The following is a 26712-nucleotide window of genomic DNA, read 5'->3' as shown; positions in this document are numbered from 1 at the left end:
GAGAGAGAGAGAGAGAGAGAGAGAGAGAGAGAGAGAGAGAGAGGGAGGGAGAGAGAGAGAGAGAGGCGGAAACGCCCTCTTTCCGTCCCTTCCAAACAATTATCTCCGAGAGCAAAGGAAAATAATCAACAGCCCTCTGTGCTGGGCTGGGCGGCTGAGCCGGAGAGCGGGGCGCCAGGAGGGAGGGCGATCGGCAGGCGAGCCGGGAAACGTGGCTCCTCCGGCGAGGAAAGGATTTGTGAAGGGGAGCGCCGGCCCGCGTGCGCCTCTTGTTCCCCGTGTAATTTGCAGCCAATCATCAGTAGGTGTCCGCGTCGCTGCGTCCTCCTCACCTCGGCGCCGATCACCCCCCCGCCCCCGCCCCCGCCCCCAGCCTCCCACCTCCTCCCTCGCCTTTCTGTCTCTCCCGCTCCCCTCCCCCCGCAGCCGCACACACGCACACACACAAACAGAGAGAGAGAGAGAGAGAGAGAGAGAGAGAGAGAGAGAGAGAGAGAGAGAGAGAAGGGAGGGAGAGAGAAGAGACCGAGAGAGAGAGAGGAGAGGAGAGGAGAGGGGGAGAGAGAGAGAGAGGAGAGAGTCCCCGGCTCCCTCCCACCCTCGCACACAGCGACTGGAGACGGACGGAGAGCAACGCGCTGGGAGAGGAGAGACCACCGAGAACAGCCCCGCGCTCTCACACATACACTCACACTCGGCTCTTTCCTCTCCCCCCACCTCCTCCTCCTTCCACCCCCACCACTAACACCATCTCCTCCTCCTTCTCTCTGCAACAAGAAAAAAAAAAGCCATTTACAGGTATTTTTTTTTTGATCCGCATATTTATTTATCCCCCCGTCCCCAACAGTTTGTTTACAAGTATTAAAGTTGTAATTGGGAGCTGCCAAGACACATCTGGATTTGTGTTTCTTTGTGTTAGGGGGTGATGTGCAACTAATTAAAGGCAGACTGGCAGCGTCTGCAAATTCTAAGGCTCCCCAAATAAAAAGAGACTGGTAAGTGATTGTTCTTTCTCTTTCTCTGGCTTTTTGCTCTTAAATGTTTGCTGTCCGTTGGGATTGTAAAAGTAGATTATTAATGCTGGACTCCACCGATAAAAGGCGTCGCTGTATTAATTTATTAATTAATCTGCACCCGCCCCTCCTCCTGAATGTTAAATATGACCTTTGATCTCTATGTCTCTGGTAGACCAGACATACAATATTAGGCATGTACAGTCACATTGTTTAAAGGCAAAACAGGATCATGAAGTATGGATGTCTAATTTAGCTTTGGAATAGGACTATAGTTATTTGTGTGTGTTTTATTTCGTTTTTTAAAGAAAATCCAAACAATAGCTGTGGTTTAGGTACCTTTTTCATGCTCCAAGATGCATTGATTAAACAATAATGACCTGGATCCTGGGCACAATCATTTTCTACAGTTTCTGGTGGCATTAAACCTTGAGGAGGGAAGGGGGAGGTGATGGTAATAAGGAAAGCTTCTTTTTGGAGACACCACTCTAATACTCGGAAAAAGGGACATTAAATTATTTCTTTATTTGGAACAAGGTCAAAAGACTAAAATGTTGAAATTTTTCCCTCCACTCAGTGTGCTGGTATCTAATGCATGGTTGGCATAACTAGTTTTTACTGAGTAGCAGTTATTATGGTCTTGCAGTTACAATGTGATTCGCAGAAACTGAAGCTATATGCATATTCTTGCTGTGTCTTCCCCCACCCCCTTCCCAGCATCAAGAATATTTAGCCAGGAGCATTTTGGGGGCACCCTTTGTATTGCCTTCAGACCTCTGAAGGGAGCAGTTTTCCCTAATGCGAAACCACAGAGGTGGTTCCTGAATGATTAGGGACTTGCTGTGATTGAAAGATGCCTGCTAGCTTCTAATCCGGCCTGGGGTGAGGTTCCTTATCTTGATTTACTTTGCTTAATAGGGATTTGTTTACATAAACCCCTCTTTTTAGGGCACCTCATCATCAGGTCTTGAAGTTTTTGCACTTGGAGTTTGGGCATAAATGGTTCATTAATCTAATTATAAGCATAATTGCTATAATTGATATCCATTTTGAACTGAATATTTGAGACAGACTACTGGGCCCGCATTTAAAATTCCCTGAACTCCACATTCTAGACCAATATGTGGGCTTCAGAAGATGTCACAAAAATATATTCTGCCCCCCCAAAAAAAAATCTGGAAACAAAGAAACTGGTTTTTTTAGGTTAATATACACTTTGTTTTTGCTTTACTTCTCAAAAGGCTGTGATGTACCTCTCCCTCTGTGATAAACAACTAAAATACCTCTTCCTAAGCATAATAATGGCCTGTAAGCAAAGAGATGAATGCAAATACCCAGTTAACATTAAACTTTCCTATAAAACAGAGCAAAAGAAAAAAAATCATTTTAATGATTATTTCTTCATGGAACACCTTAAATGATTCCCCCCTACTTTTACTCAATGTAAAAAAATCAGTGACTGTGAGAGATCCTCAAAAAGTCCATGCTTTCCTCTTGTCTTGGGAATAGACTGGAGTCTCCATTAGGAATTATTGGGAATATTCTTACAGAGACTGCAGGCACTTGGTTTAAAACCTTTGACATTTTTTGTATTATTAAAATTTTTTTTAAATCTAGTCCATCTTTCTTTTCTTTCTTTTAAACAAGTAGAACACCACCCTCTTACCCCCTCCAAGCCCCACCACCAAATGGCTTGTACAATTGAGACCCGTCCTTGGTCCATTGAATTAAGACCCTAACAGAGCCAGCTGTGCTGGGATTCAAACTAATGACCGCAGACACAGAAGGACACTGTGGCAGCTGGTAGTTCTTTTCTCCCTGCCTCTTTAGTTCAGATTGTATGTGGGCAGTCTCTTAGCTCTCAGTTGTATTGTGTTTGCTTACAGTTTATACTCGGATGTATTGCAGACTTTCTCAGTACTTCATTTGCTAATTTCCTGTTCATTTTCCTCATAGGGCCATAGCTGTTTTCTCCTTTAGAGCATTTGCATGTCCAGGCAGCACTTGTTCATACATTTCATAATGTTTAAATGCCCTCTGCTTATAGGTAGTATCGCCCTCCCACCCCTGATTTGCATGTCTTTAAGCACTCCAATTGCCCTTTTCCCTCGGCATTTGTCACCTCTGTCTTTCCTCTTTCCCTGGGTATCCTGGCTATTAATACATTTTCTCAGGAGGGTTATAAGAATAGGGGGGAGGAGCCGTGGTGTGCTGTGGGGAGGGAGAGAGCGGGGCTGGGAGCGTGGGGGAAGGATGGGAATGGGGGGGGTCACGTCTTGATGATTGTTATGCAAACGACCTGACGAAGAATGTGGGAGCTTTCAGCGTCTGCGGTGGGGTAGTGAGGGAGGCTGTTTATTTATTTGTCGATCTTTTTCCTCGTGCTGCTTGTTGGAATGACTTTCTTTATTTTAGTTGTAACAGTTGGAGGATAATGCAAAGGAAGACGCTGCCTGGGAATTCACCGTCTGTGGAAATGCGCCCCAGAGAGGAATAAAGCAGTCCTCACCTTGCTCTCCCCACCCGGACCCACTTTCCCCTCCCGCCTCGGCCCCCACCCCGGCACCACCATCACCCCCTTCCCTCCCCCCCACCTTCCCCCCTTTCCCACCCAGGTGTCGGACCAGACGGTCCCCACTTCCACCCTGCACCCCTTCTTCCCCCCCTGTACCATGAACACCAATGTCTGCGTGGAGCCCGGGCCGAGCCCGGAGGCCCCGGGCTTGCCCAAGGAAAGCCACCTGCCCGAGGGGGCCCTGAACAGCCTTGTGGATTACAACTCGGAGATGGAGCGCTACCGCTCCTTTGCCACCTCCTTTTACAAGACCAACGGGGGCGCCTTCCCGCAGGCGGCCAAGATCGCGCGCATCACCACCCCCATCTTCCCCAGCAGCGCCGCCGCCGCCGCGGCCGCCGCGCGCATCGGCATGTCCCCCTGGAACTGCGACAACGCGGCCACCGCCGCCGCCGCCACCGCCATGCTCTGGGGCAGCGGCGGGGGCGGGGGCGGCGGAGGCGGCGGCGGCGGGGGCGGCGGCGGGGGCGGCGGGGGCAGCAGGAAATCCTCCTCCGCCGCCGCCTCCTCCTCCGCCTCCTCCTCGGCGATCCTCCCCGCCGGCGGTGGCGGCGGCGGTGGCGGCGGCGGCGGCGGCGGCGGCGGCGGCGGCGGCGGCAGCAGGACCAGCATGCACCACCGAAACGACTCCCAGAGGCTGGGGAAAGCTGGCTGCCCGCCAGAGCCGTCGTTGCAAATGGCAAATACTAATTTCCTCTCCACCTTATCCCCCGAACACTGCAGACCTTTGGCGGGGGAATGCATGAACAAGCTCAAATGCGGCGCTGCTGAAGCAGAGATAATGAATCTCCCCGAGCGCGTGGGGACTTTTTCCGCTATCCCGGCTTTAGGGGGCATCTCATTACCTCCAGGGGTCATCGTCATGACAGCCCTTCACTCCCCCGCAGCAGCCTCAGCAGCCGTCACAGACAGTGCGTTTCAAATTGCCAATCTGGCAGACTGCCCGCAGAATCATTCCTCCTCCTCCTCGTCCTCCTCGGGGGGAGCTGGCGGAGCCAACCCGGCCAAGAAGAAGAGGAAAAGGTGTGGGGTCTGCGTGCCCTGCAAGAGGCTCATCAACTGTGGCGTCTGCAGCAGTTGCAGGAACCGCAAAACGGGACACCAGATCTGCAAATTTAGAAAATGTGAAGAGCTAAAGAAAAAACCTGGCACTTCGCTAGAGGTCAGAGGAGATGATTTCTTGTTTCCCAGTCTCCCCCCCTCCCTCCTCACTCCCCTCTCCTCTCCCCTTCAGGGCTTCTTGTCTGGCTTCAAGATGCAGTACCCCTTTCCTGAAGCTTCATTCAGGTTGTAAGATACAGTTGTAGGTGGTTTGCGGAGGTCATGGCCTCTCCGCCACCCTCCCCAGCTGCACTTCGCCTGGAACCGCCCTCCATATGGGGAGGGCGCCCCTCCTTTTTCGCTCCGGGAGGAAAACTAATGTAATTGGTTTGAAAATCAGAAGTTTCACATTCAATATGGTCAGAAATTTCCCTTGGTGATTCAAAGTGACCCCTCTCTCCCCTTATTATGATATTTAAAAGCATCTCTGCCCAAAGGGTGGGACACATCACATTCTATCTACTTTTATTGGGCAAGAGAGACTTACTAGTGGCCCAGTTGTAATAGTGAGGACACAGTTTGTGGCACACAAGCCTACATTCCCATTAACACGCACACACACACACACACACACACACACACACACACACACAGAAATCATTGAAATGGAAATACATTAATTCAAAAGGGGATTTTCTACCCTCTTCTAGGATAATTTTTCTCCTTACCATGACAAAATGTTCCTGTTTCCTCATTTTATTTTCTGCATACTTGGTATTTTTCCGGAGTGTGGATATAGTATAGAAAGCTGAACACCATTTGCAGTTTTTAAGGAGAGATGACTTAGAATAGATACAATTTGTAGCAGGTGATGGTAATTTTATTTAAGAATGTCTTACGTAGCTTGGAAACGAATGATTCCTAAAACTCAGTTACAAAAAATATAAATTTGGGGTTCTGCATTTAGCAGAGTAACCATTTTGTAGTCACAAAATTGTTCTATACACCAAGCACTGTTTTGTTGGACACCCTACTTGGTCAATAATAGTTTCTTTTTCCTATATGCCCTTAAAACAGACAACGTACAGATTATCACTAAATTACTTGCTAAATTAGGCTTTTAATTATGTTAAATACAAAGATTGATGTGTTTGGTGGAAATTTCATATGGTGACCTGATCAAAACAAAAGGGGAAAAAATGGAAAATCAGAGGTAACTGAGTTTGGTGGTATATTTAGTAAAGAAATATGGACAGGTAATCACATTTAGCCTCTTGATATAATTTACAGAGTAGATGGCTAAGTGTTCATATATAGGTGGTGGATTTAGCATTAGGGAATATTCTATGGGCTGGATTGTAGTCTGAGAGTGGTTCTCACAAGTTATCATCAGAGGGAAATCTGCACATTCTTTTAAAAAATTGTGAAGGTGGCTTAAAGGAGTTTTCTCCAAGAAGGACTGGTCTTTAAAAGGAGAAGGGAAAAGAGTTAAAGATCTTTGCATGTTTGAACACAAGTAAGATACAGTTTTTCTTTTTTAAGTTTTATTAATGTAAGTCAAAGCAAATAGCACTTTGGAATTCCCTCAAAATCAATTTATATTGATATCATTATTGATTATGATCAATTCCATCAAAATATTGCATTGATTCCTCTTTATAAAAGAACCCATCTCTGTTGAAAGTTTGACTTTACTCCAAGGTGGTTTATTACATTTCCTTTGGCAACTCTGCTTAAGCAAAGATAATAGCAATTATAAAGGCGTAGGTCCACGTGTTTTCTTAGGGGGCAAAAATTAGTTTTTAGCTTTGAATGATCTTCTCTGGATTAATAGAACTTCTCTAGGTCTCTAAGGCCCATGGTCAATTAAAATTCAGTTCATACTAAAGCCTCCTGTTATTGCCCAGTTGATAAGCACTACATAGCTTTTTTTCTTTTTTTTCCTCTCGAACTATAGTATCTAGGATTATAAAATCTAGAATTATAGATTTGGTGTTGCTAAGTGGCCTTCGTCTTTTGCTAGACTCATGCACTGCCTGCATCCCAATTTAGGGTATGTAGTAGATAGGACCACTGAATAATTCTCATTTATTTAGTAAGTAACCTCTCTGTACGGGTTTAATGTAAGTACCAAGAGGTTTTATACACAAGTTTCTATGCTGATTTATTAGTCTAAACAAATTTCATAAGTTTCCTTTTTTCTTCCTTTTGATAGTTTTCCCACAAACTTATCGTGATCCTTAAGTTTCTTAGGCTTTTTGATCACAAAATTCCGTAGTATTACCTTTTCTTCTCTTTTAAAATTCTTTGATCTTCAGAAACTGGGATGTGGATGGGAGGGGAAACACATTTCTCTCTTTGTAGAGCTCTCTGAAGATGTTCTCCTCGCTATACACCCCTTCCTACCAGAGAATTGTTCTTGATTCATGGCTAAGTTTATTAATGGGATGCAATCTGGCAGAAAGAAAGAAAAAGTTTTGTTTTTTTTTTTTAAATTTTAATTGGCTGATTCTATCTAGGTCATTTTAAAGCGGCAAAGGCAGCATGATTGCCTTAAGCACATGTGTAACCACACAGTTAGGGTTGTAGGAAACCAGCTGGATGCATGTCAGAGTGACAGGGTTTACATGACTGAACCAAAGCTGGAGCAGTGGTTGTGGGATGGTGAAAAGTACCCCTGCTGACCTGCTTCCCTCTCTAATTTGGTTTCTGTAACTTATCATCATCTGTGGAGATGTTTTAGATGTCAGGTAGACTCCCTGGCTAAGGTTAGTGATTTGGGGATTCATTATGGATATTACCTGTGGATTTCAGGTGTAAGTTCAGTAGCTAATATTTGTTGACTTTAAATTATGGACACCGATTAATATCCGGATTATAGTCATCACTACTATTCCTATTTATCACTTCAAGTCCCATATGCTCTTTTTCCCTTTGACTTATTCTCATGCCAAATACTGGAGGCATAATCAGATTTAAAGGGTGAGTAAATTGAATTTAAGACAGATTCACATAGATGTGTTGGGATTCTTGCCCACATTTTTTTAAAGCCTCCCCTCTGGCATTCCTTTTAAACCTGCTTTACTGATTTCCATGTTTTCCTGCTTAGCCTCATGTTAAGAGCATCTTAATTCCTGAAAAATATATTAATAAAATCACCCCTTTATAGTATTCCGTATAACAATGCACATAAAACCAACTTAGTTTTCCTATGATACTGAGCGCTGTGTAGCTGCATATAAGACTATTCATTTAGTCAATTACTCTACTAAAAAAATTATCACTGATTATTCAAAGCAATCATTACAAATTCTGTATGCCCCTGTGCAACAAGACTTATCTTTAAAACTTGTATCCTAAATGATCAATATTAAGTTCCCAGATATTTTAAGAAATGTGATTACATAGTATGATAATACATTATATGACAGACCTTTGTCTCGCACAAAGGTAATCGCATACAAAGGGAATTCTGTAGTTTTTATATTCACAGCAGTTACATTTCTGATACTAAGATCTAAGTTTTTTAAATCCCTCAACCTGATATGACTCAAGGGAGAAAATTGTCCCATGGGTAACCCCAGCTTCGTAGTCCCTGAACATTGTTCAGGTGACATGATTGATCTCTGTGGGACAGCATTAGAGACCACACAGATCTGGTTTCTCTCCCATTAGCTGATTTATGGAATTACATTAGTAAGCAGCGCCTCGGGAGACTTCCCTGCCCCCGCTCTTGGCTCTCTGCTGAGCGTACACACCGCTGCCACCCAGGCTTTCTGTGAGCTGGAGGCGGGAGTTGGAAGAACATTAGAGTGAAGAGACTGAGAAACTGGAAAGTCAGGAAAAAGGATAATCTCATCTGCTTTTTTTTCTTTTCTCTCTTTTAAAAATTTATCTGCTGAATGAATGGGCCCCAAATAATTTTCCGCAAGGTAGGTTGAGGTCCTAAGAGGTCTCGTGGAAAGCACCCAGGTATTGCCCCACGCTTGGTAACTGGATTTTGAAGAGTGTTCTAAGGGAGGAGGGACACATTTCCTATATACGACGTTAAGTTCTAAGAGCTTCAGCCACACAAATGGCAATTGTAAAATTCTGGACAGAGCATTGTCTGCGATTTTTGCAGGAAGGTGGCACCTGCTTGCCCACCTTTTCATTTGTAGACCACACATAAAATAGGTGTGTCACTCAAACTCAGACTCTGTATGGTTAAATAACGAAACCGGTCAACAGTTGAACATGTCATATAAGATCTGGAAGTTTGTGACAAAAAAAACCTTACAGGTAAAATACAAATGTTTCGTACCTTAAATTGCAACATACAACAGTTTGTCATTTTAGATCATAGTTCAAAAATGGGTTTTCAGTTTCAAGAATCAAAAATATCCCAGTATAAAAATACACATTTTTGTTTTAGTCAAAGGGAAGGAGGAAACTTTTCAAGAAATTCAAACCAAATGATAGTAGATTAACACTAGAATGTAATATAGAAATAATATAGGGAAAAGAGTCTGAATTTCATAAATGCTAAGGAAGAAAGCTCAGAAAAGTTCAGCTTTGACTAAAGTCAGAAAATAGATTTGTTGCCAAGACATCAAAGTGTAATGCAAGTCCAGTGAGATTCTTTCCATCACTAGATTTAATACAAGTTAGTCAAAGTTGTTTTTAAAAGAACCACACGTTTTAAAATAATTCCTAATTGAAAATCATACCCCTTCTCATCCAAACATCATGCAAATTCTAACCAATCTTTTGGATGGCATAGTAGAATAGGAATAGTAGAATAAAAGCAATTAAAAGCATGTGTAAATTATCCTATAAGAATGTTTGTTTGAAGTTCAGCCATCATTGAACAAAATAAAAACAAACAATCAAAAAGCCAATAACAACAACAAACTTTAGACTTTAATCATATAAAAATATTTGGATATTTTAAGTGAGAATGGAAAGTATATCTAGTGATGAAGGAAATAAAAGTTACTTGATTTTTAAACTTTTTAATGAATTGATTACTGAAGCATTGCTGCATATTTTGGTTAGTCAACTGTTCTCCGGGGTGAATAGTTAATTTTGCACAGTGCAGACTTACAGATTGAAAAATATAGGACAATTTAACAAAATAGTCTGTAAGACTAAAAACTGAAAGGTGTGTAAAAAGACATGGGCATTTCATCCATATTTGTTCTAGAGTACAAGGTTGGAGACTGAAGAACTATGTCGGGGTGATCCTGGAGACACTGGTAGAATATTCCCTTTGGATATAAACATAAACCAAAAAACTATTGGAAACATCTGAAGTAGTGGGTGCTCTTAGAACTTACTGTTCAACCTCAATTGGTCAGATTGAATATGTAGTTTACTTTTACCAGAAAACAATTCACTTTTAAATTTTGCTTTGGAAAAATGTAACAAAATGTCCTACTATCCAATAAGTTTCACAAGCCTGAATATGCTTCAGTGTCTTAATTTATTTTTATCCATATTTTACAAATATTAAAAATGAGCTCCTTCATCATATAAAAATATCTACTTAAATTAATAGGTTAAATTCAAGATTTATTGAAAGGCCCATGGGAAATATGCAAGTGGGAGAAAAGACTAATTCTCTTTCAATTTTCCTCTTATTTTTAGATTACTTTTTAAAAAGCACAAATGAACCCAAAATAATGATAAAATCTTTCACCTTTATAAGTGTGATTTTTCAGTCACCAATTAGAACGTCAGATGATCTTGGCTGGGAAAGTAGAGCACTCTAGGTATTATCATTTTTTTTTTTTTTTTTTTTAACAAAAACTGTTTTCAAGACAGTACTTTCTTTGGTGGGATCAGTGTAAACTTCGAGGATTTTGTGCATGCATTATTGTATTCCAGCATTTATGCTATTATCCTTAGTAGTTTCAAAATATTGAGGGAGGGACACACAGGTGGTTTTATCCTTCAGTCATATCTTGTTCCATCACATGCAAACACCTGTCCTGAAATTGAATTATTCTGCAGGGTAATCGAAAAGCCTCCCTCTATTCAGCATCACATGTTTTCTGTTGTTTATTGAGTTATGTTGCACCATACTTCAGATGCGACAGCCATTTAATAATGTTGAAGACTTAGCTCTGCAGGGGCTAAAAGGATCCCAGCTGGCTTGTTAACTTCTACTCTAAAACATTATGAGAAATATTTTTTTCTCTGTGAAACTTCAAGGCTTTCTCTTAATTTATTTCAAAAGTATAAGAATCCATAGCCAGGTATGAGAGCGAACCTGTGAAATTTTTTTTGTTTTTCTACTTTTTTGATCTTTAACCTATCTATTTCACGTTACATTTCTTACTCAGAAGACAGTGGCAAAGCAAACAACTGCTTTTTCAAAGAACTAATAACTAAAGATGCATTTCTTTGGCGGATATAAAACCAAATATAAATTATATTTAGAAAATATAAACTACTCGTTTCTTGGCTTTTCACTTATTTTATGATTGAAAATAATATTGGGGCCCTTGTGGCTATATTTAGGTGATGGATTGTGGGAAGAGCCACTAGTTTCAAGTAACTTACCAGTTGAACAATATTAGCTACATCAGCATTACTTCTCTGAACTTTACTTCCTCAACTGTGAAATGGACATAGTAATACCAACCTTCACTACAACTTTTAATATTGTGTGTAGGTTCATGTTCTTTGCATACTGAAAGATGCTATACGATTTCTCGTTCCTAATTTAAAGTCATCAATAAAAAGTAGAGGAGAAGACAATTATATTTACAGATAATTCAGTATACCAACAAGTTACTTATAGTTATCAGAAATTAAAGCCCATGTAGATTATTTTGTGGCTTTGAGTTTTATGAATATTTGTTTTAATCATCCAGTTCACCAAAGATCTGGTATGATTTCACTTGGAAAGAGATAAACCTGATAAACAAATCCTTCCTCACCAAAGGCACACCACTACCATTAATTTCTGTATCTTTTAATAGACGTGTGTGTGTGTGTGTGTGTGTGTGTGTGTGTGTTACAACTCAATACATTTGTTTGGCTACTATTTCCTTTATTTGGACAGACACAGGAGTTGTTCTAAATGTGCATTTGTGAATTTAAGAAAATCATTGTAAGAAATGGTTAAATGCTTGTCACAGATTCTGGTTGGAGAACATATTTACAAACACTGGGAAATTGTAGAGTTACTCTTGTTTTCGAAGATGGGGTGTGTGTGTCTGAGTGAGTTTTTAGGAAGTTAAACAGGTAGATACACATTTTGAGATTAAAAAGTGAAGTGACTATGCAGATCTTTTTCTTTTTTTCTTTTTAATAAGAAGAGAGTATTTATGACATGAAGAAAGTTAGTGAGCAATAATAGAAAACGCTGTTGGTTTTCTCAGAGAAAATAGTGATAAGCCCTAAAAGATATGGAATACTAACCCAGAAAGCTTTAAGAAAGAAGGAGAAAGAGATATTCAAGCCAGGATGCAATGCAATATCTAGAAGAAGTTTTGTCAGGACAGGGTATGGAAGTCTGCTTTGCTGACTATAACTGCTGAAGCAGTTATAGAAGTTTTGCAGAGGATGGAAACAATAAAGGGGGGAGATAATGTTTTCATGCTTGACTCAATACATTTGGTTAGGGAGTCAGAGCTGAGTCTAAAGTTCAGTGGAGTGGCAGCTGAATTAGAGACAAGGAAAAACAGATTGTGTTTTAGCTGATGTTATTATATTTACTTATGCCTTTGAAACATTTGGTAGGATAACTCCCTAGTGTAACTGAATACTTCCAAGATGGGTGGAAAATGAGATTCCATTTGGGTGTCATCTAAATTCATCTAAATTCATATTTCAGTGGACATTCTGGAGCAAGTGAAGAAAAGTGTCAAACTATGGGGGAAACTGTGCTGAAAGTGCTGCTTCTTGCTCAAGAACTTAAAAATAAACCTCTGGATGATTGATAGTATCAAAAGGATAGCGATCAAGTAGGATGAGAGAAGAAAGGGATAAATGTTTATAGAGCAGGAAGAGTCATGGGCATTTCTGTGTATTTCAGCAAATCTGGCAAATTCTGGAGAAGATATATTTTCTTTAAAACTTTACAGAGTGAAAAGAGATGAAATAAATTTTTAAAAGAATAATAGACTATATACATTTAATTGTGTGGAAATGATGATTATGAGTGATGGTGAATCAGTGGCAGAAAAATAACTGCTGGGGAAAGACTTCTCTATGGGAAATGTTCTTGTTTATAGGTTAAATGAGATCAGGGATGGTTTTAATGGAGTCGAGAATAAGGAAAAGAGATAAAATTCTCAGTTGTATGTAGATGAATGCGAAGTGAGATGTGGCATCTTCTCAAAAACACTCTCTAATTGTCAGTCATGAAAAACAAGATAGAGAACACTAGCCTTTAAAATACCAAAGGATATACATATTGGTTCTTCTATGTAAGGCTGCTATCCATAGAGTTAAATGCGTTATGAAGTGGAGTAGTTTTGGATTTTCATCATGTGATGCTTTTCACATGTACATGTTATTTGTATGGCGTGAAGCTGTGTTTTGCAAACTCCAGGTGACAACACATTAGTGGTCCATGAAAACCAATGTGTTGGCTTATCGCCAGGATCTTTAGAGTAGAATAGAATGGAATGGAGCAGAAAATAGATGAGTGTATCACATGTAGTGAGAGTACATATTGTTAAACTTTTTGTTTCAGTTATGTATGTACACATAAATGTATGTGTGTGCATGTACTAGGCTGCTATGTAGAATGTATTTTCAACTGTTGGTTGCAGGCAAAAAAGCTTGAAAAACACTAGTTTAGTGACAGCCACCACACTATTGAACAAATCTGTAGTGAGGAAAGAAATTATATTTGTAAATGGAACAATGTTACCAAGATAAAGAGTAAAATGTAAATGTGTTTCTATAAACAGTGTGTCTTTACTTCTCCTAGGCAGGTCTGTACCTATGAGGTATATTCATGAATTCATGGTGTATACTAAACACATGGTAAACCCTTGATCAATTCAATTCAATTCAACATATCTTTAGGTAGGAACTGTTATTTTCTAAGATTTGTAGTAAGTACTGTGGATACACACACATACACACACACACACACACACACACATCTTCGCATAAGGAACTCAAACTTTTCTTTATTCCTAACTGCCTTTTTAAAATACCTATGTCATTCCCTAATTCTACATCTTAATCTTTCATCCAAGATAATTAGCTCCCTACTTACATTCTTAATTCTCAGCCCCCAAAATGGACGCATTTCAAATGATATAATTGTAATTTTAGAAAACTCTGAAAGCAATCTCATACCTATTTAAAAACCTTGGGATTCCTTAATTCATCCTTGGCCTAGTTGTTCCCAGATCTAGATAAGAAACACATACTGCTATCTGTGATTTCTACTTGTCTACCTCATGTGATTATGTAGTATAGTATTAAGTTTTCTATTAGTACTCCAGAATTTTTCAAGGAATAAGAAAAGAAAAAGGAATTCTTGCCTTGAACATACTGAGAATCTACAGTATGACTTGTTATTTCAAGCATATTTTACAGAGTACTGGAAACCCTTGTATGACCTGAATAAGAGAAAGCGCTGTATTGAAAGAAAGAAATAAAGGAAGGAAGAAAAGAAGAAAGGGAGGGAGGGAGAGAGGGAGGACAGGCAGACTGTAGTGTTATAGATTAAAGAGAAATGAGAAAGGAGCATGTTGGCAGAAAGGATTGTCATGTTCAAGGTCATCTTTTTGAGTCTGGTTTAAATAAGAAATTAGTAGAAATGGTTAACGCCTCAAATTTTTTTTTGAAAGATGCCATGAGTCTGGGTTTAGATTCACTAGAACCACTCAGCATTTTTTCTTTTCATTTACCATAGTGGATAAAATAGTTTCATGTAAACTAACTAGATTTTTTTTTCCTCCTAATTTCTCTTTAAGGTAATTTGCTCGTCTGTAATTAGAAACACAGAAATGCCAAGATGGGAAAACTGATGCTAAAAATTGATGATGGTGTTTAGGGAGATAGAGGCCATCAGCATCTATAAACAGCTAACTGTTCAAAAATATCAGTGTAATTTTTAAGGGGTTATACAGAGAATTTCCTGAAAAATACAGAATTGTACATATAGAAAAGACTCCAGAAAAATGATGAAAAGAATATTAATCACTACAGCTTATAAATCCTGTGCCTGAAAAAAGTTAGGCTTATTAATTTACTCTACTAGTTAGTTAACTATGCGATTATGACTCTGTTTGCATGAAGATGGAGTACATGATACACATAGAAAAAGAAGTAGCACATGGAAATTACCTGAGGAGAAATTTGACTCTTAAGGACTTGCTCTAGAACAAGGTACGGTGATACCATGTTAGTGGAGACTGCTTCAGAGTGTATGTCCTCTTAATGAGGGAGATTAACCAAAATACATTTCTAAAGAGCCAAGTAACATGTAATAACTTGATTAAATTATAATTGTTGACTGTGTACCTTTTAATTTTATTATTTAAACAGAAAATTAAGGGAAGAAACCAAGAAGTCAACATGACTGTGAATTTAAACATTCAGTGTATGGCAATTACGGTTATTAAAAAGTTTTTTTAAAAAAAGAAATACTCTGGGCTTCCATGGTGGCGCAGTGGTTGAGAGTCCGCCTGCCGATGCAGGGGACGCGGGTTCGTGCCCCGGTCTGGGAGGATCCCACATGCCGCGGAGCGGCTGGGCCCGTGAGCCATGGCCGCTGGGCCTGCGCGTCCGGAGCCTGTGCTCCACAACGGGAGAGGCCACAGCAGTGAGAGGCCCATGTACCACAAAAAAAAAAAAAAAAAAAAAGAAATACTCCAAGCAACGTGATTCTCAGAAGTATAGTTTTAATCAAGTACATTATTTTGCTGATACTAATGACTGTGAAATGTTTTGAATTTTCTGTAAATTCCTTCAAGCAGTTAATGGACATAAAACATGCTTTGGTTTCTAGGCTGGGTCTATCTCAGCAGTTGGCTTTTTGTCATAGAAGATTCTGAACCAAATGAAGTTCAGTGACTACATTCAAAATATTATAGAATCCCAAGAGGAATTTTCTATTAAACTTATTTTCACATTTTATGTAATATAGAAAAAAAATGAATATTTCTCAAATTCCCAGATCTCTAATAATCAAAAAGAAGCACCATAATTTGAATTTCTTATAGAGATTAGGTGTAACTATTATATTTCATTTGAAGAGAAGTTAGAGGCTGTCCAAATCATGGCTTTGATGGTTTTAAAAATCACCTCAATTTTTTTAACTGACCTCCCATTTCTTCACGTTTTATGTGAATATTTCTTCTCTTCAATAAAAGGTGACAGTTCACTGTCTGCTTTAAAAAAATAACCAAAATTTAAAAAAATTGTCCAACAACTTCATCATGGAAAGAATGCTGGTGGTGTTTTCGATAGCTAATTAGCAATGATCTCACCTAAAGGTATTGTTGTAGTCAACAGGAATCAGTAGAGTGACTTTGAGGGGAGATAGAATTATTTAGCTTGTGTTTGCCATATATATATATATATATATATATATATATATATATATATGAATTCATACATTCGTATATATGTTATATATTCAGATTCATTATCATATAACCATATATTTTTTATAAAGATTTAAACATTGGCATATATAAATGAAATTAACTCTAAATATTTTAATCATTCTTGACAGTATTGATTTTATTAACCTGATTTTTGATTTTTTTTTTTAACATCTTCATTGGTCTATAATTGCTTTACAATGGTGTGTTAGTTTCTGCTTTACAACAAAGTGAATCAGGTATACATATACATATGTTCCCATATCTCTTCCCTCTTGAGTCTCTCTCCCACTCACCCTCCCTATCCCATGATTTTTGCTTTTTTAATATCAATTTTACTTTTAATTTCCTTTCACATTTCCTCTTATACATAAGTTAAAAATAATATATAAAATATTTTTTCAAAAGCATCTTTTAAATTTATGGATCGTTGAAAAATTTTTCTTTCTGCTTATCCCAGTACCATCCCTATTATAGTTTATTTTTATAAATCCAAGAATATTTTAATCACTAAACTACCCATGTGTAATACAATAAATTTGTTTATTGTTGGAAGGATGTGGTTTGAAGTGTTTTTACCAAAAGCAATTGAAATATAATCCTATATAGCATTAATCAAGACACTTGCCTAAATCAAGTAGTTACATTAGATACTGGGGCCAAAAGTGGTTGCCTTTTTTGGCCACTTCTGGGCCAGTGGGAATCTTGGTGTCAAACTGTTACTTCTCTTCCTACCAACCCACTCCTTCCCCATATACACACACAGCCACCTTTGGACAGTTGTTTTCCTTACTGGCTCTACCACCATACTGACTTGATTTAGCACCTTTACAACATAGTATATAATCTCATCTTTCCATTTACAAAAGTTAGCTAAGTTTAAAGTCATGCCGTCACAGTGGTGATCGGGAGCATGGTGGTGTTCTTATAGGAGGTGGGAGAGAGGAAGAGCCCTCATATTTGCAAGGCAAAAGGAGTAGGCAGGAGCAGTAGCCCACAGAGAATCAATACTAATGAAAAAGCCATCTCTAGTTCCACCGTTAATCAGAGAAATCCTGGCCACAAATGTCAATTTGGAAACTAGAAAAGTGGAATGCTCCTAATAGTCATATTTAAGACCTCCAAAAATGTGGGTCATAAAAGTTATGCAGTTACTTATTTGGTGCTTTCTCTCTTTTAAAGAGGGGTTTAATATTCCTATTAGTGGTATTTGATAGGCATTTTTAGTTTACATCTGGATCATGACCAAAATAAGGTGTGAGCATACCAAAGGCTTGTACATTTATATGATGAATGAATCTGAATTATGAGAAAAATTAATCTGGTAGACAGCACATATATGATACATATAAATTACAACAGGACAGAAGGAGAAAGTAAGTTAGGTGTACTTTGAAAAGTGGAAACCGTGTATACTTACATTAATCCATATATTTTAAAATATTGGAATTGTTAAGATATAAAGTTATTTTTTATTATAACAACAGTAAATTATTAGGCTGTGAGCTTATCATTTATCATAAATTAATTGTTCTCTCAAACTTACTGAACTATGCTATACCTGTGCTTGCTAATAGTTCTACTATAGTTATTGGATTATGGTTTTTAAAATATACTGTTTGTAAATAGGATATAGAAAAATATTTTTGCCTAAAACATTTTGGGGAGTCTCTAACATTTACTAGGTATAATTTTAGACCATAACTACTGATCATCCAAATTTGTAAAAATGTGCGTGTGTTTTCACATTCACAATATTGTACAGTATATATAATACAATTTTCCATTTCTCCAATTAGGTTTTGAAATTTTGTTGGTACAAAAATTAAGAACCTATATAACTTGATATTTTAGCATTCTTTGTGAATCAAATCAGAAAAAAAGTAGATTTTTAACCATCAGGAATCCTTTTCCTTTTGTTCAGCCACAATACCCCAAAGTTTGAAAGTTTCATATGAAACCAAAACAAAATATAATCAAATGTCTAAAGGCAAACAATGATTCCTGCTATTCTTTTTTTGTCATATTTATTCATGTACTTCCTGTTGCAGAATTTCAGTGATTCGTTAAGGTTTTCAAGTTCTAGTGCAGAGAGGTAAATCAAATGCAGTTGAGGGGTTCCAATTTCAAGGACTTAGATGCTCAGAAATATAAGAAACTTATAGTGGAGCTTCTCACAGTGAAAACAAAAGTTTTTATTTGAAATATATGTATTTCAAAAGAGTTTATAAGAAGCTGTGTTGGCTAACTGCAATTCAAAATTGCTTTGCTTTTGGTTCGAAAAAGCATACTTCCCATAATTATATGGGGATCGGAAAATGATTGGGTGTTTATGTTTCTTTAATTAAAAATAAATGGGGAAACAGGAAATTAGTTTTTGATTAATCTAAGAATAATGGTACCCCAAAATACTGACTTCAGCTTGGGAAGTATTGTATTAGAGCCATCCTGTTTCACAGTAGAATTCTGAAGACCTGTGTGAATTACTGAGACTTTTGGATTAGAAACTACATGAATAAATATTGGAAAGATATAGTTAACTTTAGTTACAGAATTTGCTAATGTCAATTATTATCTCAATTTATAACTTTTATGCATTCTGAAGTAAATTTCAGCATTGAGTTGTCTTTATTTGCTCTTTAAAAACTTATGTCTAGCTTTATTAAAAATGATTCGTTTTGCTTGGTGTCCTGAATACTGCAACATTTTACATATTGTATCTCGCTAGATGTGAACAGCCAATCCCGTATAAATTCATATGTAGGAAAGTATAGATACCCAATTTCAGTTTTTAGGAGATGAGTTTTTATTAGGCTTGACATATTTTAAACAAGAGTATGTAGATGCATGCCCCACCTAAAGATACCACAGTTCACATGACTGCCTACCAAGTACCAAAAGAGAAAGTTCTGCTCAAATTCTTAAGGTAGCAGATTTGGGGATATTTACTGATTTTAGGTCATTTAATTATTTCTTCATTGCTGATTTAATGAAAATCAAGCTGAAATACATTTCTGCCAGAGACATATTGATAATTTTTGTATTCATTTTTTTAAAGAAGTAAATGTAAAACGTACTTAGGTTAGGATTATATAAATATTTTATTCAATAATTTGCCTTTTAAAGTTATTTAGGAGGAAAACAGAAGGCATTCCTTTAAACTTGAAGGTCATTCTGGGTCTGGCTCGTGTAGGGGTGAATTCCCTGGAACACCATGCTTTACAGCAGTACCAGAAGGAGAACTGGGGGCTGCAGGTTTCTCCCCAGGCCTCCTGGGAGCAAGGCTGCTGTTTGCCAGTGTTTGCACCCGTGTGAGCAGTGAAGACCGCCTTAAACAATGCTGATCAACTCAATTCTATTCTTTACCTCCCCACCCCCTTCTCTTCCTGGGGAATCTGGCTTCCCTGTCACTCAGGATAACGATTTCCTGCAAGCATCACTGAGATCCGGAAAGTCACTGTAATCTCATCAGGAATGTGATTCCCCAGCTGGGACTCTTGAATTTATATAACCGGAAAGTAGCTGGTCAGGGTGCTTAATCCACCACATTGGTGTGAGGCCCCCCGACCATTTAAAATAGAAGTCCTCTTACAAAGACCACCTCATTAGAGAAGATATGTCCCCAAATTAGGACAGACTTAATTAGAACCCATAATTTAACCCAATGTTTTACATATGAAAACAGGGTTGCTACCCCCATTCTAGCTTAAAAGAATCAATCCAGGCCTTAAGGAAATTTCCAGTGAGCCCAGTGAAAACTGGGCAGGAGGTTGGATATACATGTGTTTTGTGTGGCCTGTGGGATGCTGAAGAGTTTTGTTTCTTTTTTTAGCCCTGAAATAAAACTTAGAGAATCCTCACTTCAAGTTTCTGGTGAATGCCTTGAAGATTTGTTCCAATTAATGCACCAGTGGTTTCCCTAAATTTTCTCACGTATTTTAGGTGATTTCCCAACTAATCATTTTTAGGGTTCAACCTCAAAGATCTGAATATAAGGGAGAAATAATTTTTAATAGGTACATCACTGCTTACCTTCTCCCTTTCCCTGTAGCAATGGATTGTCTGTATCCTTATTTTTTGGAGATACATACTGGTCTCAAAATTGTATACGTATTAATATGTACACATCACAGTGCAATTTTGTGACAGGTCATGACGGTAAAGAGAACTACTCTCTGCTTTTCTCATATCGGCATTATCTAATTACTATTTAGTGCTAACAAGCATTGAGAAGCGATTATCTTTTTCCTCACAACAATGACCTTTGATCTCGGGTGGCATTTTATAAAGCTTGCTTTTCCTAAATATTGCAGATAAAATTGAGCGGTGGAAAGGGGCACAGGAAGAGCCAAGAATTGGAAGAGAGATTTAAAAATGAAACTAAGACATAAGGAGTTCATCTCATTTAAAAAATGTGCTCCATATATTTCTTCTGTTTATCTTCATAAACATATATGTTTATCAGGATACAAGATATATAAGTATATACTTACAGTCTGATTTCCAGTTGGCATCTGAGAGTAAGTTGGCATCTCTTTGTCACATACTGTACACATAAATGTGAATATATATGGATATATATGCACATGTTTATTTTTCATGTGTGATTCTGCAATGCATGGATATGCTTAGATCTAACTTATCTTGTTAAAAATGACTACATTTATATAAGTATGCATACTTATATAAAATTTATTCTTAGTTGGCATCAGGCAGCAAGTTAGCATCTGGTGTAAACTAAGTTTTCATTTACTGCTTATATATATGTGTGTGTGTGTAAAGCACGAATATTAAGGTGAATGAATATATTTTCTTATTATTTCATACAGTACTTTTAATAATGATTAGATAAGTGTAATGAGCATATATAATTACATATATCATTTAAGAGTTACTTTTTTAAAATTAGTAAAGGGTTTTTTTCTCACCAACCAAGTCAAATGATGGGGATCCAGGTATGCGTAGTGAACTGGCGAGAAGAAGACAGATTAACCCGTGAGGAGTAGGGAGTACAATATTAGTAAGTACTGTTTCTATGGCAATAATGGACCTTTTCGTTTGTGATTTTAGAAAATATTCACAAGTTTTAAATATTTTTTGTATACCTATATGCAAACTTGAATTAGACAGCATTAGTTTGTTCTTAACACATTCATTGTGAAATATATCATGTTGACTATGAGCACCGCTTTTTTAAACTTCTATTTAATGCAGATAAGCCAAAATGGTTATTTTATTCATTTAAATTTCATTTGACAACTCAATTAACACAGTTTTATTTTTAGATGACATTGCTACAGTAGGACTGTGTCAACCAAATAAGTCATATATGAAAAAGTAAATAAAAGCTAACCTCAATTATTAAAGAGTGTTTGTAGTAGAATTTTTCATGTCTTTTCTGAAAATTCAGGTGCTGTTAACACTGTCTTAAGATGTGTTTACAAGGGGTGTGTGTACGTGTGTGTGTGTGTGTGTGTGTGTTCTTTTATACCTACTCGATATTTTGGTAATATTCAACATACCAATTTACATACTTACTAATCTATAGCAGCTGTCTTATAGGCTACACAGGCTTGTTGGACAGGTCTAAGGAAGAAAAGCAACTTTTTTTTTTGCCCTCCGGGAAAATTTACTCTTAGCTTGTTGTTCCTCATGTACCATCAATATGTACTCATGTGATTCTGTTTTATAAAGGAGAGTATGGCACGATGAATTATTGTAACGTTAATACATAAAGGAAAATTTGATAGCTTAACTACTGTTGATCCAACAAAAAACCCCACAGTAACTGTAAGCTTCTTGTTAAAAGGATTGCTCATACATTTAGTGCTGGCTTATTACTCCTTTGGAAAACCATAGTATTTTTCTGGTGCAAAAGGATCATTATGATCCATTGAGTATCATTGGTTAGTTATAAGTTTGTCTCATATATATGACATTAATTTGTTGCAAATGCAGACATTTTAAAACAGTGGCATGTTTTGTCCGTATAGTTTTCATTCCATTATATGTAGGAATGTTTAGCATTAGTAGTTATTAAATATAGAAGTAATATTGATGTTATATTTGTTGTTGTCCTGTCGTAAAAGAAATTCTCCAGAATAAAGAAATTACTTCACTGAATTCTGAACGTCAGCCTTACATAGGCTACATGTGTGTGTAGCAGATACAGATTTTAAGTATGCTTGCTGGCTCTAGCAAGCGTGCTTAAAATGCAGCCTATGTAAGGCTGATGTAAGTGTATACTGTATCTGGTCTTCCTATTATTGGCTAATAGTTTGAACCTCCCCCTTTCTTCTGATTGCCATCCATGTTCTAGGCTGTGTGTCCTATATATTTTAGACCAACGTGTTTTAATCATTATATTTAGTAAATTATCATTAAATTCAATATTCTGATTTTTGTAATATTCTAAGATTAAACATTTGTTTTTTATTAAATGTTGAAATATACAAGTCATTATGTTGTGTATAGCTGACTAAAAATATTACTAAGTGTAAAGGAGAAAAATCTAATTTTATATTGACATAGAAAGAAAGCTTAACTTGTTTTCTTGCTCTTTTTTTATAGAGAACACCTGTTCCCAGCGCTGAAGCATTCCGATGGTTCTTTTAAAGCAGTAGTATATCTTATTTTCAAGGCATTTGGAAGTGAAAGGCAAACTAAATGTCTTGTTTTAAGAAACTGCTTAGTCCACCACTGAAGAAAATATCCAGATATTATTTTCATTTTATGTATAGGGGTTTCTTCAAAAAACAAAAAGGAAAAGAAAAGAAAAAAGACATATACAAATAATCTGGGAGCTTGGGGAATTGGCCAGTCTGTTTACTTTCAATACCCTGATTCTTTCTTTGATGTAATTTAGCTATCCTAGTGAAGTTGTTGTCTATTTTGAAAGTGGCTGTAAAAAATAAGTTTGGGTAAACCCCTGCTGTAAAATCATGTATCTTTGCAAAGTACATATCTATACTTCATTTTCAAATATATGTGTTTCAGTACTGTAAACTGTACAGATAGCAGCTTGTATTTTGTGTGTTTAGACACAAGGAGACAATCATCTCTGAGCATCTATGGAGATTAACAGTTTGTACACAACAGTCTGGTTCTGCGAGTTAAATCTGGAGCAATAAATTTTAGCTTTAAATATTTTTTGCCAGTTGTTTCTAGGAGTAGCAACAGCAGTGGCATGTTTTGCCACGCATCTTTCCGTAGAGACTTGATGCCAAGCTTTTTAAGACTAAAAGATGATGATGCATCCAGCAATTACCTTCAGTTGTATTGTTCTAAGAGGGGAAGATGTTAGGAAAGTTTCAATTAATCTTTTGAGCACTATATTAGAGTAGTGGTTATGCACTTGCATTGCTTACAAACGAGCTGTACAGAAGGGTATACCTCCCAAATCCTTAGTGTAGTTGACTTGTCTCGGGTGGCACTGTAAGGCAGAGTACTCAGAGTAGTTGGAACATGCAGAATCAGTTGTATAATTCTCTTTTCTTTAAACTGTTTTCTAGGATACAGGATAAAGTATCATATCTTAGGGGAGAAATTTATGACTGACTTTATTTTTCCCCAGCCCAACATGGGTTGTATGTATTTTTTTGTTTGTCTATTTTTTGCTCTTTTTCTTTTTTGGTAGAAAAAAAATAAACACTTAATAAAATGTATCCAACTGTTTAAATTCCATGTATGATATTAAAAGGGTAGTTTTGTTTTAAAATTTGAATACGTAAAGGCCTCCTGCCTGAGGCATGGCTAGGTACATTTTTAAATTCAAAAGGATGAAATACATTCATGAAAGTGAGGCTTTTAAATCTCTTTTTATCTTCCTTTCTCACAGCCTCCTGGATGCAGTGGTGGCCTTCCCCTGGGCCCTCAGTGGAATGTTCCATTGCTTCCATTCCCATTTTTGTCACTGGATGCTTTCATTCCTGAGAAGGCAGGACCACAGCCTGTGGAATTCCATAAATGCAAACAGCCCCCAAACAAAAGGAGCTAATGCTTCATAAGACCCATGCTACCTTTTCAGGTAGTGTTTGGTTTTCTTCTGGCAGTCAGAGTTCTTAAGGCTGTCCCATTAGGACAAATGTTTGTGATGACATGATCCCTAAGAGTTTTCTTTCTTTCTTTTTTTTCTGCCAGATTAGAAAGACTATTTTCAGCTTCAGGAATAAAACAGAGTTTAGCAAAAACACATAGAGTATCCAAGTTGCCATGTTACTGTAACTTTTGTCCTCTAGTCACTAGCCAGCTATTGTAGCCCGTGACATCCATAAGCCTGCTGAAAAGTTAGCAACATGGATCATGTGAAGAAAAATAACTTGAGAAGAGAAAGGGTGATGAGAAGGACTGTAAAGTTTTAGAAAGACTAACAGATGAATAATTTTAAAAGGCTAGTTGTAGTTTTGAATGGGAAATAATACGGACAGAGGAGATTTTTTTTAAACGCAGAAAGAGCACTTCATCGTTGGGTGTGGAGAAGGCACTTACAAACGCCAGTGTGAAAAACAATGTGACTTAACTTGCCTAGGGTCTGAATGCAAGGTCTACAGTTACTGTCAAGTAGCCTTGTTGAAGAAAATTCATTATGTATTACACTTATCCATGTTTAGAGAAGAGAATTATATGATCACAAATTAAAACGTGCTGTATGTTAATTTTGAGATAGCTTTCTATTTGATGTATATTCCTTTGAAGGTTCTAGTTGGAATTTCTATTTCTGCTGTGGGACCAATGAGAGCTGTATGAGTTCTTTCTTGTTCCATTTTTTATTTTATTTGACTTTTTTTTTTTAACCAATTTGCTAATGAATTACAAGTAAGTGGAAACTTACTTTCACACTTGAATGGTAAGGTTGCCTGGCTTTTTGGAAAATGATGATTATTACAGAATTGAAACAAACTTTTATTCAGGCTGCATTAGGCATACGGTAACATATAAAGATCTCATAGCAATGTACTGTGAGTCTAAAATACATGCTAGTATTGCATGTCTGATGTGTTTTTGTTTTCTTAAAGAATTAATGAATTTGTATATTGTAAAATGTGGTGTTTTTACATGTCAATTCAATTTTTTAATGAAAGAAAACCTGTTGAGTACTGATATGGAGAAGTGCAGCTTTTCTTGAATTCTCTTATGTGTTTTTATTCTTGATATTGTTCTTTTTTAAACTGCCCATTTTTTTATGCTTTTGGTTAAACTGTATTTATATAATTTAGGGTGCATATATGGTTCTCTCTGGTGATGTTGAAAGATATTACTCTTCCAGCATCCCTTCAGTTCTCTCCCCTGTAAGTCAATGTATCGAGAACTTGTAAAGCGTATCATTACAGCCCTGAGGGACTGAAAGATTTACATTTTTCATGATTCTAAAATACCAATGAAATGTAACTTTTAAAAGTTCCTCACTGTATGTTTCATATTCAGTATCAAGAAAATTCAGAAGATAGCAATCAGATGTAGATCTGATTAACAATTACATCTTAAAAATTACATATCAGATAAGCCAAATAAATAACTATGTACGAGAGGTCTATCTGTGTACACACGAGTCTTGCCTTCTCTAGGTGTAGATGAGGAGATGCCATATTCTGTCAGGATTTGGGGAGCCATGGAAAGTATTGGGGGTGTTGGCATGTAGTACAGTGGATCCATTCCTTTGTCAGCTGTCACTCAGCACCCTAACATCACAAGAACATCAGAGTGCAAATCTTTCTCCTTCCAGGCCTTCAACCCAAAGTGGCTTTCTGACGGATTCTACCTGTCTGTGCATAAGTAGAGACGTATTTACAAACTAGAAATGTGTCCATCCTTGGGAGAAAAAACAGTAATAGTCTTCCCCCAGGGTAAGAGTGTATAAAAATGTCTCCTGGTTGCTTAATTCCCAACACCCAACTTTCTTCTTCTAAATACATTTATAGGGAGCAAGAGATGGTAGGCTTCCTATGAATTAATATTAAGCAATCACTAAAAGAAAGGAATATTCCCTTCCTTTCATTCAGAACCCCTGGCATGTAAGTTGTATAATTAATACTAAAGCAAATAAAGTCTTTCAGCTGATAGTATCTGTAATCAAATAATGAAAAAAGGAAAGCAGTTAAATAAGCATGCTATTCAGGGTCAAATATGTTCAGCAAAAAGCTGTAGTGGGTCTTTGATCATGGCTAGATTCACAGTGATATCAAACAGTTGGTTCTCATGTACAGCTAAATGTTTCTGATTTTGTTTTTATTAAATTTGGCAGTTTCACACTGAGATCTGTATTCCTAGTGAATAAAAGACAGCTACTTTGTTAGGAGGGATTCCATTTTCACAACTGTGAGGAAGTCAGAGATATTTCAGGAACATGGGCCACAAAATGTACTCCTTTCACAGTGTTCTCCTATTCTGAACTGTGCAGTTATCTATTAAATTTTCTAATAGATATTTGTGTAAGGTGTATGTATGCTTGTGCAATTATTAAAAAAGCAGTTTTGGAAAACAGTGTATTTATTAAAGAAAATTACTTACGGGGCATGTACAA

At 37.4% G+C, this 26712-nt stretch overlaps 1 protein-coding gene across 4 annotated transcripts; it reads left to right on the top strand.

Moving 5' to 3' along the window:
* The first annotated feature begins 244 nt into the window (after positions 1–244).
* Positions 245–26712, top strand: CXXC4 (CXXC finger protein 4). Of its 4 annotated transcripts, none has more exons than XM_067036427.1 (4): positions 245–301; positions 920–995; positions 3429–4750; positions 22764–26712. In XM_067036427.1, exons 3-4 carry the CDS (start codon positions 3686–3688, stop codon positions 22806–22808), a joined length of 1110 nt encoding a protein of 369 aa, XP_066892528.1. In that variant the 5' UTR covers positions 245–301; positions 920–995; positions 3429–3685; the 3' UTR covers positions 22809–26712. The 4 variants fall into 4 exon arrangements, with proteins under 4 accessions (XP_066892528.1, XP_058922506.1, XP_066892529.1 ...); XM_059066523.2 differs by lacking the exon at positions 245–301 and adding an exon at positions 493–798; XM_067036428.1 differs by lacking the exons at positions 245–301; positions 920–995 and adding an exon at positions 493–798.

Source organism: Kogia breviceps, chromosome 6 (genome assembly GCF_026419965.1).
Source record: "Kogia breviceps isolate mKogBre1 chromosome 6, mKogBre1 haplotype 1, whole genome shotgun sequence".
In the NCBI taxonomy this organism is placed as follows: Eukaryota; Metazoa; Chordata; class Mammalia; order Artiodactyla; family Physeteridae; genus Kogia; species Kogia breviceps.
This window is presented reverse-complemented; position numbering and strand designations above follow the sequence as displayed.